Raw genomic sequence first — 20,141 nt, 5'->3', positions numbered from 1 at the left:
TGTTTATGCACCTAAAAACGGTGTTTAAAACTAGGTGAAACAAAAACTGATAGGGCTGCAAGGAGAGACAGACAAATCTGCAATTAGAGTACAAGATTTCAATACCTTTCTCTCAATAAATGATTGAACAAGTAGACAGAAAATCACTAAGGAGATAGAAGACTTGAGTAATGCCAATTGACCTAATTGAAATTTATGCTGCATCCAACAACAGCAGAATGCATATTCTTTTCAAGAAACGTTTACCAAGACAGATCATATTCCACATGCCATGAACAAGTCTGAATTAATAAAAAATGATTCAACTCATGCAAAGTATGTTCTCTGATTACAATGGAATTAAACTAGAATAATAGAAAGAGGTCTGAAAAGCCCCCAAATTTGCAAACTAAATGATACACTTCTAAATAATCCACAAGTCAAATAAGAAACTATAAGGGCAATTTGAGCTAAAGTCTTTAATATCTCAAAAAATATTAAAAAGAAAAAGGAAATTAGAAAGTATTCTGAATGCAATGAAAATGAAAACAACATATCAAAATTTGTGGGATTCTCCTAAAGGTGTACTGAGAGGGAAATTTATTGTACTAACACCTATAAGAAAATAAGAAAGGCTTCAAATCAATGACTTGTTTCCACCTTAAACTATAGAAAGAACAAATTAAACCCAAAGCAAGAGGAACAAAAATTTCAGAGCAGAAATCTATGAAATAAGAAAATAGAGAAAAATCAGTGATTCCAGAGCTGTTTTTGTTTAAGATCAATAAAGTTGACTACTCTGTAGCCAGACTGATCAGTAAAGAGAGATATGCTAATTACCAACATCAGGAATGAGAGAGGTGACATCATTACAGATTCTACAGATGGTTTATTTACCATTAGAAAAATCAATATAATTTGCTATGTTAATTAAAAAAGAAAACCATACGATTATCTCAAAAACTCAGAAAAAGTATTCTTGCAAATCCAATATCCATTCATTATTTAAAACAAACAAAAAACTTCTCAGCAAACTAGGAACAGAAGGGACCTTCTTCAGCCGGAAAAAGGAGATCCAGGAAAAACCTACAACTAACATCATACTCAATGGTTAAGAGTCTGAATGCTTTTCCCCTAAGACCCGAGAAAGACAAGGATGTTCACTCCTACCACTTCTGTTAAACACTGTACTGTAGGTCTTAGTGCAAGACGAAGAAAAACAGTGACAAATAGATTGGAATGGAGGAGGTGAAACTGTCTTTATTTGCAGATGAAATATTAATATATGCAGACAATACTAAGGAAATCTAGAAAACAGCTACTAATAAGTGAGTATAGCAAGGTTGTAGGAATACAAAGTCAATATCTAAAAAAAATGGTATTTCTACATAGTAACAACAAACAACTTTGAGTTAAAATTAAAAACCAATACCATGTACAACAGTATCAAAGAATATGAAATAGTTAAGGGTAAATCTGACAAAAGGTGTGCAAGACTTGTCTACTAAGAACTATAAAACATGGCCAAGAGAAATTAGAGAAAACCTAATAAATGGGGCAATATGTCACGTTCATGCATCAGAAGACGATACTATTAAGATGCCAGTTGTCCCTAAAGTGATCTACAGTTTTAATCCAATCGCAATCACATGAGGCTTTTTTTTTCAAAGTGGAAATTGCTAATATGATTTTAAAACTATTTGGAAATGCAAAGGATCTAGAATAGCAAAAACAATTTTGAAAAAGAAGAACAAGGTTGGAAGACTTACATGACCTGCTCTCAAGTCTTTCTATAAAGCTACGGTAATCAACACAGATTGGTATTGGTGAAAAAGACAGACCTATAGATCAATAAAACAGAATTGGAAGTCCAGATATGGACCAACACACATAAAGCTAATTGATTTTTGACAACAGTAACAAGGCAACTCGATGAGGAAAAGATAATATTCTCAACAAATGGTGCAAAAAAAAAAATCTTTACCCTTACATCACAATATATACAAAAGTTAACTCAAAATGTGTCACAGGCCTACATGTAAAAGTTAAAACTATGAAACTTCTAGAAGACAGGAGAAATTCTTAGTTTGGGTTTTGGCTTTTTTTTTTAATTTCTCAAAGTAACTGTGACTCTGAAACATGCATTAAATTTAAGTGCTAAAATTTCATGCACTTGTATGGGGTAAGGGGGAAGCAAATTATATTGACTCCATTTTGAGAATTTAGAGTTAGAATGATCTCGCTAAGATTAGTGTCTAAAGTTTCCTTACTGAAAATATTTTAGAGATACCTTCATAATTTTTCTGCTCATTGTAAGGAACTAATATTACCTAGTGATTCATAGGGATTTACTGTAATATTTTACTCCAAACTGTAGATTTGTAGATTTTCAAGGTTCATGTTCCTCTCATTGCGCAAAAAGAAGATCAAAGCGAGACTTCTGCCTTTCACTGTTATTTTTGTTTTGTCGTGGAATGTTTAGAACAAGAGGAGAGCAAGTTCTGGCAGAGGTTATAATTTGGCTCACCTGGAGCAAACCAACGAGGAGGCACTCTAACTACCAAATTAAGGTCTCTACTTAATCAACACTTGGAAAATTGGAGAGGGATTTTATTTTTCTCCTTCCCATTTACAATCATCCCTTGGTATCTGCAGGGGATTGGTTCTAGGACCTGCTGAGAATACCTAAATTCACGGATACTCAAGTCCCATAATCAGCCCTCTGTACCTGTTCAACCTCAGATTCAACTAACCTCGGATCGTGTAGTACTGCATGTATTTACTGAAAAAAAAATTGTGTATAAGTGGACCACTGCAGTTCAAATCCGTGTTGTTCTAGGGTCAACTGAACTTTGAAAACCTCTGGATCTTATGTTGCTTATGATTCTAAGAATTTGTACATTATTCAGGAAATAAGCTTTCAACTCAATTAGCATTCAACTTTTAAAAAACTGAGATACAATTAACATATAACATTATGTTAGTTTCCGGGGCACAACATAATGATTAGATATATGTGTACACTGTGAAACTATCACCACACACAAACTTTTCTTCTTGTGATGAGCACTTTTTTTTTTTTTTTTGATGAGCACTTTTAAGATTCATTCTCTTAGCAACTTTAACATATACAGTACAGTATTAACTGTAGTCAGCATGCTCCACATTACATCCCCAGGACTTATAACTGGAAGTTTGTACCTTTCGACTAACTTCACCCAGTTCACCCAAGCCCAACCCTCAGCCTCTGGCAGTCACCAATCTGTTCTCTGTATCTATGAGTTCACTTTTGTTTTGTTGTTGTTGTTGTTTTAAGATTCCACATCCAGATAAAACATCCAAAAGAAAATGTAGGAGAAATTCTTAGTTTTGGCCAATTATTTTAAAACTAAGGTGTAAAAAGCATCAAATTAAAAAAAACATTGAGGGGCTTCCCTGGTGGCGCAGTGGTTGAGAGTCTGCCTGCCGATGCAGGGGACACGGGTTCGTGCCCCGATCCGGGAGGATCCCACATGCCGCAGAGCGGCTGGGCCCGTGAGCCATGGCCGCTGGGCCTGCGCGTCCGGAGCCTGTGCTCCACAATGGGAGAGGCCACAGCGGTGAGAAGCCCGCGTACCGCAAAAAAAAAAAAAAAAAAAAAAAAAACATTGATAAACTTTACATGATAAAAACTAAGTTTTATGCACAATCACAAGAAAATGCAACCACAGTAAGAGAGGAAGAAACTCCACATGTCCAATACTAGTTTGATGAGTAGTCCCAATGTTTCCACAGCACTGGGGATTTTCTAGTCCTCCAAAGGAATAACATTACTTTTCTCTTATACCTCTTTCCAGATTAGCAGTCTCATGAACAATCCTTAATTACCAAAAGTGCCCAAGGCATGGGGATGATAATTTAATTGATTACTTATATCAAAAATTGTATTGAGGGCTTCCCTGGTGGCGCAGTGGTTGAGAATCTGCCTGCTAATGCAGGGGACACGGGTTCGAGCCTTGGTGTGGGAGGATGCCACATGCCGCAGAGCAAGTAGGCCCGTGAGCCACAACTACTGAGCCTGCGCGTCTGGAGCCTGTGCTCCGCAACAAGAGAGGCCATGATAGTGAGAGGCCCGCGCACCGCGATGAAGAGTGGCCCCCGCTTGCCACAACTAGAGAAAGCCCTCGCACAGAAACGAAGACCCAACACAGCAAAAATAAATTAATAAACTCATACCCCCAACATCTTCTTTAAAAAAAAAAATTGTATTGAGTGCCCACTAAGATAAGGCATTCATTTAATCCATAGCAATCCTATGAGCAAACCAAGGCACAGAGAGATAGTTACCTGCCCAAAGTCATATAAATAGTAAACGGTAGAGCCTGAAGTGAACACAAGCCATTTGATGCTAACAGTCTGTTCTTTGCTACAAACTCAGACTATAATGCTTCCACGTATTAGACATGTTTTCTTACATTACAACATGCTGATGGTGAAACCTATGTTATCACTATGTTCTTTCCCTTAGGCTGCCTCGTGATAATATTTTAAGAATTGAATTAAGCTACAAATGACATACTTTCAGCTAGCAGACATCTTATAAATTATTACAATTTCTTTAAAAAGTAATTCTATTAGCTTAGATATCACTAAAATGGAATCCTTAAAATAGATCACTCTCCTTCTGCCTTCACTGAGTTTTATGATTAATTTAGTACCTCTAAAAGAAAGTGGTTTTACATATTGAAACATTCTTTACAGGAAAAAGAAGTCTATTTGATATTTTAGTACCCAACATTTCTTTTTAACGTAAATTCCTTTCCTGCACATAAGACACTAAAAATTAATTTTGCCTCTTCTACAGAAACAAAAAAGAAGTCAAATACACATTTCTTGCACAGTAATTTACCTTGAAATCAACCTTCATGGTTAGGAAAAAAAGCACAAAACGCTTTTGATAATCAATGCTACACAATTATTCACTTTCACCATTAAAACACACATTTAATCAGCTAATTAGATAGAGCCCTACAAAGACAGAGAGACATTTATTTCTCTCCCACGTGAGACACCACTGAACACCTGCTATGTGCCAGGCACTCTTACATGTCAGGGAACAAACCAAACAAAAATCTCTACCCTCATGGCGCTTACATTCCACGGGGTGAGACTGACAACAAAGAAGAACATAGTGTGTCAGACGAAAATAAATCTCATGAGACAAACAAGACAAGGCAGAGGTTAGGAATGCAGGGACTTGCGTAAGTGGTGGGGGTGGGCAGGGGAGAAGAGTACAGTCGTGTTTTAGTCTGTCTTCAAAGATATTTAGTTGAGATCAGAGAGGAGAATATATAAATTAAGCTGGCGATGAGAAATGTGATTCACCTCCCTGCCTAAGGAGAAAGAATTACACATAAGAGAGGGTGAGATTTAGGGTTAAGATGTCCCTTTAAGGGGAAAAAGGTCACATGAGTCTTCTTCTCTATGCCCACGAAAGGGTTCGATAAATAAAGGGAATTACATAGTGTTATTCAGTTGCTTTTTATCACCTTATGCTCTCACCAAAAATAACAATATCATCACTTCCACCTCCCACTGATACACTGCTCTTTCCTCAAATAAAGTTATAAATCTGAAACCAACTCTATCAATAAAGGCTGGCAAAATTAGATGAAACTAAATACATAATTGTTTAAAGCATAAAAACTAGAAATAGCAAAATAATGAGAAAAAAATCACTAGGTTTTTAAAAAAATTCAGAGGCATGAACACAAAGCCCTAGATTTTCAAACAAATCTTTTCTAACTGTTCCGGTGGAAATTAAACATTTATCCATCAATACATACAAAAGTATCAGAACGTCCTAATTTTAAACCAGTATGTCCTCTTGTACGAAAGTAACAATGTAGATAATTTTATTATTCTGCTGGACTCGCCTAATAAATTGCTACTCATATGAACTAAAGGCTAAGGGCTCTTTTAAAGTTTCAGAATTGCAGAGGAATCAAACAAAGACTCTTTTAAATGCATTAAGTGCTCCCCATGAAGAATTCCCTTTACAAGATCCCTGATATAATCTGTTTCACTGTTTGCCACTGTTTCAAAAATATAAGTCCCTCCTCATTTTAAGTTCACATCTGCCTTCCTCAGTTACCTGTTTTAGTTCCCTTCTAGAGAAAACAAAAACAAGCTGATCCTCCCCCACCACAACCTCTCATAGGCAGCTGTCAATCCCCTCACTCAAAGCTTCTCTTCTCCTGTTGAAACACACCCAATTCCTTCAAATATTTCCCATATGACATCACCTACTGTTTTAGATGCATGTATCATTTCATTTAAACCTCATCGTAACTCTACATGTACAATGGTACAACTTAATTTCTTCACTTAAAAAATCCTTACACAGGGCTTCCCTGGTGGTGCAGTGGTTGAGAGTCCGCCTGCCGATGCAGGGGACACGGGTTCGTGCCCCGGTCCGGGAAGATCGCACATGCCGTGGAGCGGCTGGGCAGGCGAGCCATGGCCGCTGAGCCTGCGCATCCGGAGCCTGTGCTCCACAATGGGAGAGGCCACAACGGTGAGAGGCCCGCGTACCGCAAAAAAAAAAAAAAAAATCCTTACACAAATGCCTAAGCTTAACAATTAGTCTCTCTCAATGAGGCATATGTCTTCAGCTTTTGCTTGTAGACATGATTTTCTGAATTTAAATGAGGTTCTCAGAAGTCAGTATTGGCATTACTTAGTTTTACTTATTTTTGAAAGAATGGGCCATGACATGCACAGCTATTCGTAGATTAAAAAAAGGTCACACAAGGCAATTAGTTTGTTTAGTATCAATGCATAAAGCAGGTTTATTCAAGCTGTGGCCAACAGTTCATGTGGGCATGCTGGCTAGAAATGCAGATTCCTATAGCACTGCAGACTATGGAATCAATCTCTGGAACGAAGCCTGGAGAGCTGCACTTTGAGGAGCAAACTACAGAATCCTTGGATACCCTGGGGTTTAAGAAGCGTTGTTTGAAGATTTATGTTGAGTTTTTGCCTCCTAAAAAAGACACCAAGTATCTCACCTGTAATCCAGGAATAAATCGACCATCCTTTTCAACCACCAGAAGTTCAGCAACACCGGCATTGAGAATGGATCTTGTGATTCCCCCAGGCCCAGGGCCCACTTCATAAACATAAGCATTTGTCAGACTGCCAGCTTTCCTTACAATTTTATCTAGAGAAAAGAAAGTTTCAGTCGATTAGCTTGGCAAATTTCAACATATGGAATTTAAAAAGAAAAATAATCTACACAAATTCTTATCAGCAATTACTCAATCAACTAATCTTTTATATATAATATATAGAATATTTATCCCATTATTTAACGCTCAACCTAAACCAACATATAGTGGCCATTCAATATTCTACCATATAACTGGTGAATTGTACCAAACCCTTAATAAAAATAAGATTACCATAACAAATTTCCTTAACGTAAATTTAGCCGACATGGTCTTTTCTACCCATTCCTCTGCCAAACCCATCAATTCCTAAGAAGAACTGCCTGGAAAAGCACGCACCACTTCTCTACAGTTGTTGAACGCTGAATATCTGAATAAGCAAGATGAGTTTCACACTCAGAATTTCCAGTGCTGCAAGTTAAAACTCCAGAAGCGGAAAGTGCTGGCAGTCTCTACTTTTACTAGCAGGCATCTAGCTGGTGGTCAGTATGGCAATGGCAGCAAGTTCCTAGCTGAGAGGACTTGCAGAAACTTGGGTTCTCGGTTATTTTCAGGAAAAAGTGACATTTAGCAGTGGAGGTTTTTTAAGCTTTGCAAACGTGCAAGTTGATATGAGAAAATTCATTTTTTAATTAATCGATCTAAGTAAGCAGGCCTTAAGAAATCATGGAAAAGCAGATTACTGAGGATTCACTGCCATCAACCATCACTTCTGGGAAAACAAACAACAGACTGGTTTTATTGACTGAGATATTAAAATCCAAGCAATTGGGCTTCCTGGGATAGTGGAAATTTAGCCACTGAAAACATACCAGCACTCCATTGCATTGTTCACTGATACCGCACAGTCTCATTTTTGCTTCTATTATTGATAACCAACCCTTGTAGGCTTAGAGGCAAAAACAGGCTCTCAACCATCCAAAAATAGTTTTCTCTTTAATGGGTGCCAGGAGAAAACTTGCACCCACTGACCACCTATTTATTACAGGTGCTTTACATGCTTTCTCACAGCAAATCCTTACAGCACATTAACTAAGAACTACTATCCCAGTTTAACTTCTCTACACTTCCTGGTTTCCTTGTTTATTATTTTATTTGGGTGAGGTCACCTAGAAAGCAAATGCAAGAGAAGGGACTCCAGCTCAGGTGTAAATCCTAAAGCCAATCCTTCCTCCACTAAAGACCAACGCCTCTCGGAGGGAACAGAGTCTGCATTAAGCACAGGTATCGTGAATTTAATATTCTCATTCTTTTTTAATGGAGAGCTATCACAGTAGGTAGGACAGTCGTTCCACCTTCAACTTTTCAGAAACATTCAAATACAAATGACTATCAAAGAGGCACTGTCAATTCACTACACTTGGGTTTCCATCTTGCTCTGCTCACACCTGAGCTTCTCACCTCACACAAGTACCTTAATTTCCCTTCACTTTGGTTCCTATAGAAGAGGGAATAATAGAACCTAGATTCCAGAATTCATTCCTAAAGGTGAATAAAGACTCACATGAAAAAATGTACATGAAGGATTCTTTTGGAAATTTAAAGACCTGTATTTTCAGTCCTGAAAACGGTGCTCTATACCTAGAATGTGGCTAATGACGAGTAGAAAAGGTTGGTCCTGGTTTACTACCAGAAGCAAAGAATCTGAGAGGTGGGTAACCTTTTAAAGCTCGTAGTAGAGCTCTCCTCGAATTAAGACGAGAAAACTGAAACCACGTTAAGCTATTTTTACCCAGTTATACTGCTACTGGCCTGTCCACACTGCTATTCTATGTCCAAAAGATAAAACATCCTATCCATGCTTTGTGGACTGTACATTTAACAGAAGATGAACTTTCGGGGTGTGATCTACTGATCCTTTCAGTTTCTGAAGAGGGGCCAAACAGAATGAAATATCAAAACCTCAGAAACGTTAAGTACTCCAACCGTGAACTAGTGGACACATTTGATATACATCGTATTATTGAAGTCTCAGCTTTTAGAACGACCCACACTCAGAAACGGTGGTAGAGGTTAAACGAATATACACGTTTGTCAAAATGTATCACACTGTGCGCTTCAAACAGGTGAATTTTATTGTACCTTAAATGTTACTTCAGGAGTGGGAATGTAAACTGACTAAAATGTAAGCTCCTTGGGGACAGGCTTCGCCTTGCTCACTCCCATATCCCATCTTCAGCTCTAGCACATAGGGGCTGGTTTAATTTAAATCCTCGAGGATTAGACTCAACAGGTAAAAGTTTAACGAATCCCATGAAACTGACACTCTTCCGACACTGTTACTGATAAAATCTCTGCTCTAATTTAACTGCATAAAAAGCCAACCTAGTCAACACGTGCAGTGTATTTCGTATTGTTAACACACCGAGACTCGAATTCCAAAATCGCCTTTCAGGAAACGCGAACCCTTCTACGCCTAGTGTTTGCTCGGCGTCCGCACAACCTGCCTTCAAGAGCCCACGGCAAACACCCCTGAGCAAACAACGCGTTCCACCTCCCCTGGGCGGCGGGACTCCGGAGTTCTTTCAGTTCAAAGCGGCAGAAGGGCCTGACTTAAGTCCATTACACGCCTGTGCCTCACCCCCGTCACCCGCCCGCAGGGTCCGCGCGACCCGCCCCCGACCCACGCCCCAGGGACGCGGGGGGAAGACATCCGGGGAGCACCGATAAGCCATCCACCTGTCAGCCTCAAGTCCAAGAGAAAATTCTGGGATAGCTGCTTCACGGCTTGCAGTCTAAACAACTTAATGATTTCTCGAATCGTGGGTAACGGCGGGAGACGGAAAGTGCCGAGCGTCCTGGACGCGGCCATGAGCCCCGACCCCGCCGCACAGCTCTCACGCAGGTCCTTCCCCGTGGTTCCTTAAGTGAAGGTGGGCGAAGAGCCGGGTAGAACTATGGCCCGCCTCCGAGCCTGCCTTATTGGTCAGACGTACCCCGCCGGAAGCGATGGGACGCGAACAGGAAGTCCAGGCGCACACATGGCGCATGCTCCCCGTCCGGTTAAGCGCGGTGAGGTCTGGGTACACGCTGGTTTCCGCACGTGAGGGCGGGGGAGGCGTCTACGGCGCCGGGCCTCTAGTGGTTGGGCGGTGGCCGGAGCGGCCCGGGGCGGGGGCGGGGCGAGGCGGGGCCTGGGCAGGAACGGGGAGGGTCGGATCCAGGGATTGGTGGATGAAGTTCTCCAGGTGGATGGGCGTACCTACAGCCTCTCGGGGCGGGGGGTCGCGGGTGATTAGAGGCAAGACTGTTGATTGCTAATAAGTCTCTTATGGTTAGGTGTTTTTAGAACCTCAGCACTGCAGGTGCGGGGTAGCAGGTTTCTAACTTCTCTTGGCCTTATTGTTACTATTTTTCTTTTAATCTGTTAAGTGAACATAATATCAGCTTTAAAATTGTGGCGCTGAGAGAGGTCACCTGGCGTGTAGATCCAGAACGTAGAGCAGTGCATGCTGTGTGGTAAAGCCGCAGTCAAAGATGGCAGTTACTGCTATAATTATCTGGCAGGTGAATGCGGCCCAGAGGAGTTAAACAACGTCAGCACAGCTTGTTCGTGAGAAAGCCAGAGTAGAACCCAACTCCTGTCCCTTCAAAATGTCATCAATTAGAAAAACCGCTTTGTTTAGTACTTTAGGCTTTAGGAAGTGTTTTCGTGTATATATAAAATACTTGTTTTTGAACCTTTCACTAACAGTGTTGTGAAATAAATAGGGTAAATATTACTAGCCTCCGTTTAGAGCGGAGGAAACAAAAACTTTAGAGAGGTGAGATAGCCTAATGAAACTCACAAAGCTAGAAAACTGTAGCACCCAGATCCAATCTAAGTTTCCTGACGCGTGTGGTGGCTGCTCTTTCTGCTAATCTGCCTACGAATTGAGTATTGTTTGTCGCCTCTTGCATAGCTCCCCAGACTTTTCTTATTGCCCCTTCATCCTGCAAGCCTCTCTTTGTAGCAACTGGAAAACGAAGGATGAAAGGGAAGGAAAATTAAACATGATAATACTGATAATAGCTAACATTCACTGAGCTTTTCCAAAGTATCAGGCTTCACAGCCGAGTGCTTTAGGACCATCATCTCCTTAATTGTTACAAAAGATTAAGTCTTAGAGAGGTTCAGCAATTTGCCCTAGGCTGCCCAGATAAAAAGTGGTAGAGTCAGGATTTAAATTCACAATTCTGTGTCCAGAGCCTGCTTTTTAAGCAGTGCAGTGGAGAGGTCATATGACTTGCCTAGGATGGAAAACAACAAAGCCAAGAAAGATATTAAAAATCTCTCTGATAGATGGGAGAATTTAGCTTTTCTAACCCTGTTTTTTTGTGAATTGCTCATTGGTCACAAGTGAATGATAAAATTTTATATTTCTCAGAATAGTAAATTTAAAATAAATCTAATGGAAAGCCAAGTAACTGTGGGTATGATTTGGAAATGAGGAGTCCATTGAAATCCCAACGGAAAACCCAGCCACCTGCTGTTATAGCTATATTAAAAGGAACTGTAAGATAATCTGATCTGATCTACCTCCTAGCTTTAGAAAATTGGGAAGTGACTCCCATAAAGGTGAGGTGATTTGCCCAAGGTGGCATAGAAATGTAGGCTGAAAGTCTAGACCCTTGATTCAGAGCCCTTACTTTCCACAGTAAGGGCTGGGAAGGTATTCATTCACAGTTATATTCAGTTTCATTTATTCCTCACAACAGTCCTATGTGGATGAGATTATTATCCTTATTTCTGTGAAGAAATAGAGGGAGATGAGGTCATTTGACTTAGAAGACTTAACCTGAGTTCTTTCTTTTCTGAGTTCTGATCTTGTCCACACCCCTCAAGTATTAAATTATTTTAAAGTTAATTATTTAATTAATGTATGTTAATTTTAAAATAATCTTATTTTAAATATATAGAATCTGAATATGAATATAAACTTAAGTTTATAGTTTTCATATGACTAACTAAAACACAATTACAGTGAATACATATTTAAAGCTACAAAAGCGGTACAGATGATGCATGATGTTAAATCACTGCTCTTGATGCAGACTGGCAGGATTCTGTTTTTTTAAGTTCAGCTTTGCCAAATGCTATAGTGTACCATGTAATGATGGAATTTTCTCATCAGTTTTCTGGATCCAAACTACCACCAAATCTTCGTTCAGAAGTTTTGCCATTGTCGCTTGCCTTTATCTTGGAGGAATATGAAAGCTACATGTTAAGTCAGCTTGTGTCTGTTTTCATTAGCTTCGAAACGAATGATGTCCAATTACTTGGCACTAATGCTATCATGAGTACACATGTTGCATGGCAGTTAGAAGGAGGGTATTCAGATGATCCAGAATGTGCCCACGTGAACTTTTTAAAAGATTAACATTAGCATAAAAACAAAACAAAAATTTAAACGGCAAAAACAAATTTACATGGAGAATTGGTGGATTCCGAAGAATTCGTTTCCACATCTAAATATGAGAATTATTGTCTTATGCCATGCTGTCTTAATAATCAATATTTGAGAGGTGATGACCTTTTATTCCCAAAACAGTTACTTCAGTTAATTCTCATTTCAATTCCGTGGGGGAGGTTTATAAAGATATTCAGTGTGCCCTGCTATGCTGCCAGCAAGGGCACAGCTCAAACTACAATCTTCTGACTCGGCTAGGCTCTTTTATTAAATAGTTGGTGTGTATTAAATAGTTGCTGAACTGAATTTTAAAATTCCACCTTACGAGAATCTTCCAAGTTTCTAATAGTTCTTGAGATCTAATTTTTATCATCATAAATATCTCATCCTCAGTCTTTTAGTTTTCAGAAAATTTTGCATAACTCCCTGCAAAGCCTATGAAATCAGCAGGGGGTGTTTTAGTAGTGTATTTCACATATTATTGCAAACAGTTTTATCCCTTAAAAGAGACGTATGCAGTTTCATGAGTTTTGAAGCTTTGAAGTATCTGCTTCATCACAAATTTTAATATTCTAAGATATTATAATTAATACAGAAATTCCTAGCCCCACCTATCAGTGCAGATGAAGAACTGCAAGTGATTTCTACTAAACCATAGTACAGAATTCTAATCCTCATAAATCCCAGAATGGTTATATGGGAAAATTACTTATCATTTTAGTATTATTTTAATGAAAATGCATCGGTGACTTTGTTTGGTATAAGTAACTTAGTGTCTATTCACAGAAAAAGTGCTAATTCTAAAAGGTTGTCATTTTACAGTTCCCTGAAAGAGACTTGAAAGCCACAAAAAGCAGTATGTTTCTGCCATGTGGGAATTTTCAGAGAAAATTAAATGTGGCCAGGAATTGCCAAACTGAATTTTTTAAAATGACTATTATGGTATGTAGAGTGCCCTTTTCTGATAGTATTTTATAATTCCATGTAATATGACTCCATGCTCTAGAGAAATGTTGAGATACATGTTGCACTATTTAGTTTTTTTTTTTAATGACTGTTTGTCATTTAACAGTCATTAAACATTGACTGTTTGATGCCCACTGTTCACAAAGGAATCTAGTGACCTACCTAGAGGGAAGAAGGGAATACATGGTAATTCTGAGCAGACAGACCAAATGCTTATTCTTTGCAGATGGAAGCAGGGCAATGATGGCAAGCAACACAGGCTAATTGCCTGAGGGAACCATGTAAGAGTTACACTATTTTTAAAAAATATAGTGTTTATCACTGTTACAGGCAGTATTTGAAAGCCCGCTGATTATCCCCAAAGATCTGTGAACTGTTGTCAAGTATCCTAATGAGGTGGTGAGAGCAGGCAACCCTTACCACTCAGGATGACTCAGAGCTGGGGGTAGGGATTTTTCCTACGGAATAAAGCAGATCTTTTTGTGAATGAAGAAGAAGTCAACATATGCTAAAGGCATTGCAAAAATAATTAGCTTGTATTATATCAATTGTTTATTAGTTTAAGCCTCAACATTTAATTGGGAGAAAAAAAGGTTAAGAATAAATAAAACTGTGAATATGAATACATTTGCATTTAAGGCTTTTCCATGCATTAAAAAATTTACGTGGGAACAAACTGCTCTGTGAATGAGGAGACCCTGTGAACAGCCAGTAAATGGGTCTCCCTGGGCATCTTGGTGACAACTCCCTGTCCCTGCCCAGCAAAGGGACTACGGGGTGGACTAGACCCTCAGTCAGGCCACATCTGTTCCTTCTTTCTCTGTTCTAGGTTCCCTCTCCTTGCCCATCTCTAGCTCAAGCCCCAAAGACCAAAGAGTGTAGGCCGAGGCCATAGGAGCATGGCAGTGCCGGCGGGCACATACCTGGCCTGGGATCCTCATTCTTGTCGGTACAAGTTAGTGAGTTGTAATTCACAGCAGCGGGCTGCCTATTCCTCCAGCTGAGAAGGGATTGGTGAAAACAGAAGGAAGAAGGATGGAGGGGCTTGGGCAGAGGAGGAGGGCCAGAGCAGCTCTGTTGGAACCCTGTCCTTTCCCTTGTGGCCCACCTGGAGCCCAGTGCCTTCAGACTGCCGTTGAATTTACCATATTCCTCTGTCATACTATACTTCCCCTCTCCTAAACTGACCAATCGTGGATGTAACCCCAAGGGCCTTTAATTTAGCCTATTCAATACTTCTGTTGTTCTTTTGTGAGGGCAAGGAAGGGTGAGTGGTTCTAATTAGGCAGAGAGGTTTAGGTAACAGTTATATTAAACCAAATCAAGTGGCAGTGCAAAACAAAGTATTAAATTATCAGTACAAAATGTTAAATCATGTTTTGAAATGTATACACATAGTATTGTGACTGAAATCCTGTAATTGTAGACTATATAAAAAACAGTTTGCTCATGAGACTTGCACATGGGAGAGACAGTGGGGAGGGAAATGAGAGTGCTGGCTTAGGGCTGTAATAAATGTAATCATTAATTTATATTGTATTGTGTTCATTATATTACACAGTGTCATTATATTAACCATATCATATTTTATCACATTGCACCATATCATACTATAATTTATATATTATATTTTGAGTTAATAAGCTTTTGTGGTTTCACTCAGGAATCCAATCATGACTTAAACTATTATTTCTATTAAAAATGCCTCCCAAATTCCAGTGAATTTACACATAATCTGCCACAAATAATCAACCTGAACTCTGGTAACCGTTTCTGTCATTCTTATTCTCTTATGCTGAAATCTGCAGCCACTCCATATCCCTTTTATATACTTTTCAAACTTTTTAGACTGTGACCCACAGTAAAAAAATGCCTTTTACATTGTAACCCTGTACACACATACTGTCACACGCAGACGTTTCATAGAACATTTTACCTATGTGTGATCCAATCTATTTCCTAGTCTATTCTTTTTTAATCATTTATCTTTTTTTTCTAAAAAAATGATTGTTACAATATATTAGTTTCTACTGCTCAATGATGGATTCTGACCTGCAGTTTGTAACACACTGTCTTATTTTCTTATTGTCCCCTAAGCCTAAGAAGTGTATCAGGGTCTACTCTTCCAAGGTCTCTGTCAGTTTTCCTTCATTCCCCTGTGATGACTAACTCATGTGACATTTTTCTTTCTTTCTAAGTTTTGGAAATGCCAGCAGCGTAGGTCACTATCACATACAGTAGGTGGGTAATTCTTTTCTTGAATAAATGTATATAGTCCCAACTTAATTTATTGTAAAATATAATGATTCATGTCATAACAGAAAGATCATATACTGTTTTCTCACTCTCTTAAACGAATTGATTTTGGGACGTCTCATGATACATTTCCATTCTTGTATATTAAGTGGAAGACAGAGCATTTTGCTTCTTTTCTGTTGCAGGATTAAGGTCTCGTATATCATGTTCACTGTTAGAAGGAGCCTTGGGAAGACATGGAAGCTTATACAACTTGGGAGGCTTTCTTTAAGAAAAAGAATAAAAAATGATGAATATAAAATTAGATATGAGAGTCATTATTTATTTGGAATAATGAAAGAAATTACAAGCATGACAAATAGCACAAACATCACAACATCTGAAAAGTAATGTAATGTTTTTACGAATTAACTCCTTTCAAATTGCTTTCCTAATTTTTCCCTGACATTTTTGGAAGCAAATTCTTTGGTGGTTTTTTCATATGAGGAGGTTTTGAGAATATCTTCCATAGAGAGAATAGAAAGATAATTTAGTGTTTCCTCCACTCTGATTGATTAAAACTTGGTTTTTATTTTTGATAGTTTAGAGACATTTATTGCAGCTTCAAACTCATTATTGGCAATGTCATGTAAATAGGATTGTTGTCAAATTTGGAAAATCTCTTTTAAGCTTTTTGCGTATATGATCTGTATATAGGGCATTTCAAGTTTTTTTGTGCTGTGTCTAATTTTAAATACTTTGAATTGATGACACTCGTTAACAAATTTGTCATAGGCATCCTCATTGTAATGACGCATTATGAGTTTGTATTAGAGTCACTGATGTCCGTATTTGGTGTCAAATAATCAAGATATTTAATTTTTTCCAATGTATTCATATGATTCACTTCTCTTTATTAATTGGGTTATCAAATAGTCCATAAACCTATTCCTTACTTCTACTCAATTTATTTATTCCTCTTAATAAATTACTGCATTTGATATGAATTTTTTGGTTGCAATTCACTTCTTGATATAAGAATAATTTCTATTGACGTTATTGCTCTATTTATCACTCTATTGCTTTTGTTTCTTACTCACTATTTTTTAATCTAAATTTTCTTTCAGCTCTTTAAATACACAAATTTAAAGATAACAGAAAGCATACTCCATATTCACACAAATCAGGAGTCTATAATTTTGCATTTGTTTTACTGAAATGTTCTAAAACATCTTTCCAAAGTTCAATTAAAATATGTATTCCTAACTCACCTTCCACTTTCGCCAGACTCCCAAAGTGGTCTTGGCCACCAGAATATCACCTGGACAGAGACAATGGTCTTAACTGTGGTTAAAATGCCTTACGTTTGCAAATGTTACAAAAACGCACAACCATGTGAGTATATTTCCAGGGACCCTCCCAGGGCCTTGCAAGAAGTTTTTCAAGTCGAGACCTGTCGCTTCAACTTCCCCGAGCTTCACGGCTCATCTGCCATGTGCAGGAACAAGGGCCAGGCTGAAGGACCTCTGGGAGACACTGTTATTGGAGGACCAGTCCTGCCACCAAGGCAGAACCAGGGCTTCTTTACAGTATGAACATCGTAGCTTGTAGCACCTCAAAATCAGATCCTGAGGCAAAGATGTGGATGCAGGCAGTTTATATGGGAGGTAATTCCAGGAAGGACAGAGGAGGAAATGGGAAACCTGTGATGGGAAAGGGAGAAAAGTTAATTAAATGTGGTTAAAGAGTAGTTTAATGCTAGGGCTCTAGGACAACTAAGCCTCAATCTCGCTGAGGACACGTTGAAAAACTTTGTGAAGCCTAGCTCATAGTTTTCCCACTAGAAGCTGGGGAAGCTGCCCCAAACCCTCAAAATGGAGGACAGCAGTGGAGGCGGGAAGCTGTCAGTCCGCCTGGAATCACAGCTGCAGGTAAACTTAGGAGGATACAGGGACACGGGGTGGGGCAGGAACTCACAGCACCTGCTGCCCTGTGCAAACCCTATTCCCCCTGAGAACTTAGGAACTCAGAGTTTTTCAGAGTGATAAGGAATCTTCAGTGTTGTGGACCTTTCTTATTTTATTACAACGACTTTGAAGTTAGAGGGAAGGGAGTCCAAAGACAATGAGGACTCATCCCAACTTGCCAAAGAAAGTTCTCTAATGCCTGCAATCAAACCGTAGAATCAAGACGTTCTGAGCTAGAGATAAGTATTTATTTTCCTTAAGCCAAAAGAATACACTTGGAGGGCTTCCCTGGTGGCGCAGTGGTTGAGAGTCCGCCTGCCGATGCAGGGGACACGGGTTCGTGCCCCGGTCCGGGAGGATCCCACATGCCGCGGAGCGGCTGGGCCCGTGGGCCGTGGCCGCTGAGCCTGCGCGTCCGGAGCCTGTGCTCCGCAACGGGAGAGGCCACAACAGTGAGAGGCCCGCGTACTGGAAAAAAAAAAAAAGAATACACTTGGAATTTCTAATTCCCTTCACTGAAATTTATCCCCTCCTAAATATCATATAAACAAAAGTGGTGAAATATTTTTATACCTGTCCACAAGGAACAGTTCGTTCATGAGAATGAAGTTTGCCTTTCAAAGGGCTCCTCTGATGTGGACTTGTTTTGAAGAAGGGAAAAATTGACCACTTCATTCTCAGATACTGTTGTCACCTATTAAGACTAGAGTTATGATAAATCAAGGCATCAAAAGAAAACATTTTTACATGGGGCTGGTCTTGTAGGAGAATGAATGCCAGGCTAAGTTAATAAAGCTGGGTTCTTGTCCAAATTTGAGCAGCTCTGTGATCCTTGAGAAGCCATTTCCCTACTCTGTGCCTCAGTTTCCCCATCTGTAGGATAGAGGGTTGGATTGGTTGACCCTGAAGTTCAATCCCAGGTGTGAGGCACTGTTGTTGAAAAAATGAAGAGTGTAGCATGTCATGAGGCATCGTGGGCTTGATCAAAGAAATTCACCTTTCTGACCTTCAATTTTCTCATCTGAAGAATGAAGGGGCTGGGTTAGCTATCTTTAGGGACATTTCTGTTCTATATAATCCAATGAAATAAAAATGTGCGTGTGTGTGGGGAAATCTGGAAGGATGCACAGAGGGAAGCCCAGCCTGGCCACTTGGTGGTGATCTTGTTCTACAGTAAGAAAGATTTTCTAGCTTTTTCCAATAGTGCTGAAGTTTGAGTTAACTAAGCATAGTGAAGATAGATTTTCCAAAGGATACTGAAATAAAATCAGGTCGGCAAAACCTCCCAGAATTATGGAGGAATGACAATAAACAGCAATGCCAAATAAGAGACATAAAATCTCTATAGTCAAGGCAGTAAAACATAGAGGGGGACGTGAGAGTTGTGTTTTGGGTATTATTTAAAGGAATAGAGGGAGAGGAGTACACTGTACATTTATATAGTTTTTGAAAAACATGGTTTAAAAATTAACTCTAACATTTCAAGATTTAACTTGTAAAATAACCGAATACCTTAAAACTGCGTTGCAGCATAAAAGTCTAAACCACAAAATCTAAACCAAATCAATGAACGCGATATTTCTTCGGTCTGAATCTAAAGGAAACACATAAGGGAATTGTAATTTTGTGCCAATATTTTAATATTAAATAAAAGGAACCAATCTACAAGTTTTGAGCTTTTCCCCATTTTATAGGAGAGTGTGTCTCTATCAGGCCACCTAACTTACCTTTAAAACCTTGGGACGATTGCTTCTGGAGTAAATGAACTGCACTGGTGTCTGCAGGGCTTCGAGTCGAGGTCCGTTTCTGTGGAGATAAACGAGCATCAGTAGGAACGCAGGGGTGGATAAAGGCTTTCTGATTGCAGCACTGCCCACCTCTATCTCTAGAAAAGGTTATATTCAAAAGAAAAACAATCTCCCCAGTAAAGCACCAGTGAAGATGGAGGGGCTTGTGGAAAAGGGCAACGATGGAGAAACTTGACTCTTGCATGAATCCTTCACCCTCCCAAATATTGCACATGGCATCTCGTATTCAACGCGATAAGCTGAGAGACGGTGGGAGGAGACACAGGCCCTGGCCTGCCCTTTGCCACCACTGACTCCTCTGCTCATCTTCCCCTCTGGTTTTCTTTCTTATCCTCCCTCTGAGGTGGACACAGGTTTCCTCTGAAGGCCGAAGCGTGGGCCTTGTGGCTCTGGTTGCCATGGCTGCTTCTTTTCTCCCCTTTCCTTTGATACATTAGCTATTAGCTTACATAATCCTCTCACAGGAGGATGTCCCTATTCAAAAGAAAAAGAAAGTTAGAGCGCTAAGTAACCTTTAACAATGAATAGCATTCATTATGCATTTGCTTAATGATACAAAGGCTTTGTTTGCTCTGTTTCAGGTGATAA

The 20,141-nt window shown here is 39.3% G+C and overlaps 1 protein-coding gene across 2 annotated transcripts in view; it reads right to left on the bottom strand.

Annotated features, from left to right (window-relative positions):
• The window catches only part of TFB1M (transcription factor B1, mitochondrial), a 60,042-nt gene extending 49,983 nt beyond the window's left edge, over window positions 1-10,059 (bottom strand). For both annotated transcript variants that reach the window (XM_060167265.1, XM_060167264.1), the window contains exons 1-2: window positions 9,867-10,059; window positions 7,029-7,180 (exon numbers count right to left, since the gene is read on the bottom strand). In XM_060167265.1, coding sequence (XP_060023248.1) covers window positions 7,029-7,180; window positions 9,867-9,999 — 285 coding nt within the window. In that variant the 5' untranslated portion in view covers window positions 10,000-10,059. The remainder of the gene's footprint in view (window positions 1-7,028; window positions 7,181-9,866) is intronic.
• Window positions 10,060-20,141: the final 10,082 nt, after the last annotated feature.

Source organism: Lagenorhynchus albirostris, chromosome 12 (genome assembly GCF_949774975.1).
Source record: "Lagenorhynchus albirostris chromosome 12, mLagAlb1.1, whole genome shotgun sequence".
NCBI lineage: Eukaryota > Metazoa > Chordata > Mammalia > Artiodactyla > Delphinidae > Lagenorhynchus > Lagenorhynchus albirostris.
The sequence above is the reverse complement of the archived record's forward strand: the minus strand, read 5'-3'. Positions and strand labels throughout refer to the sequence as shown.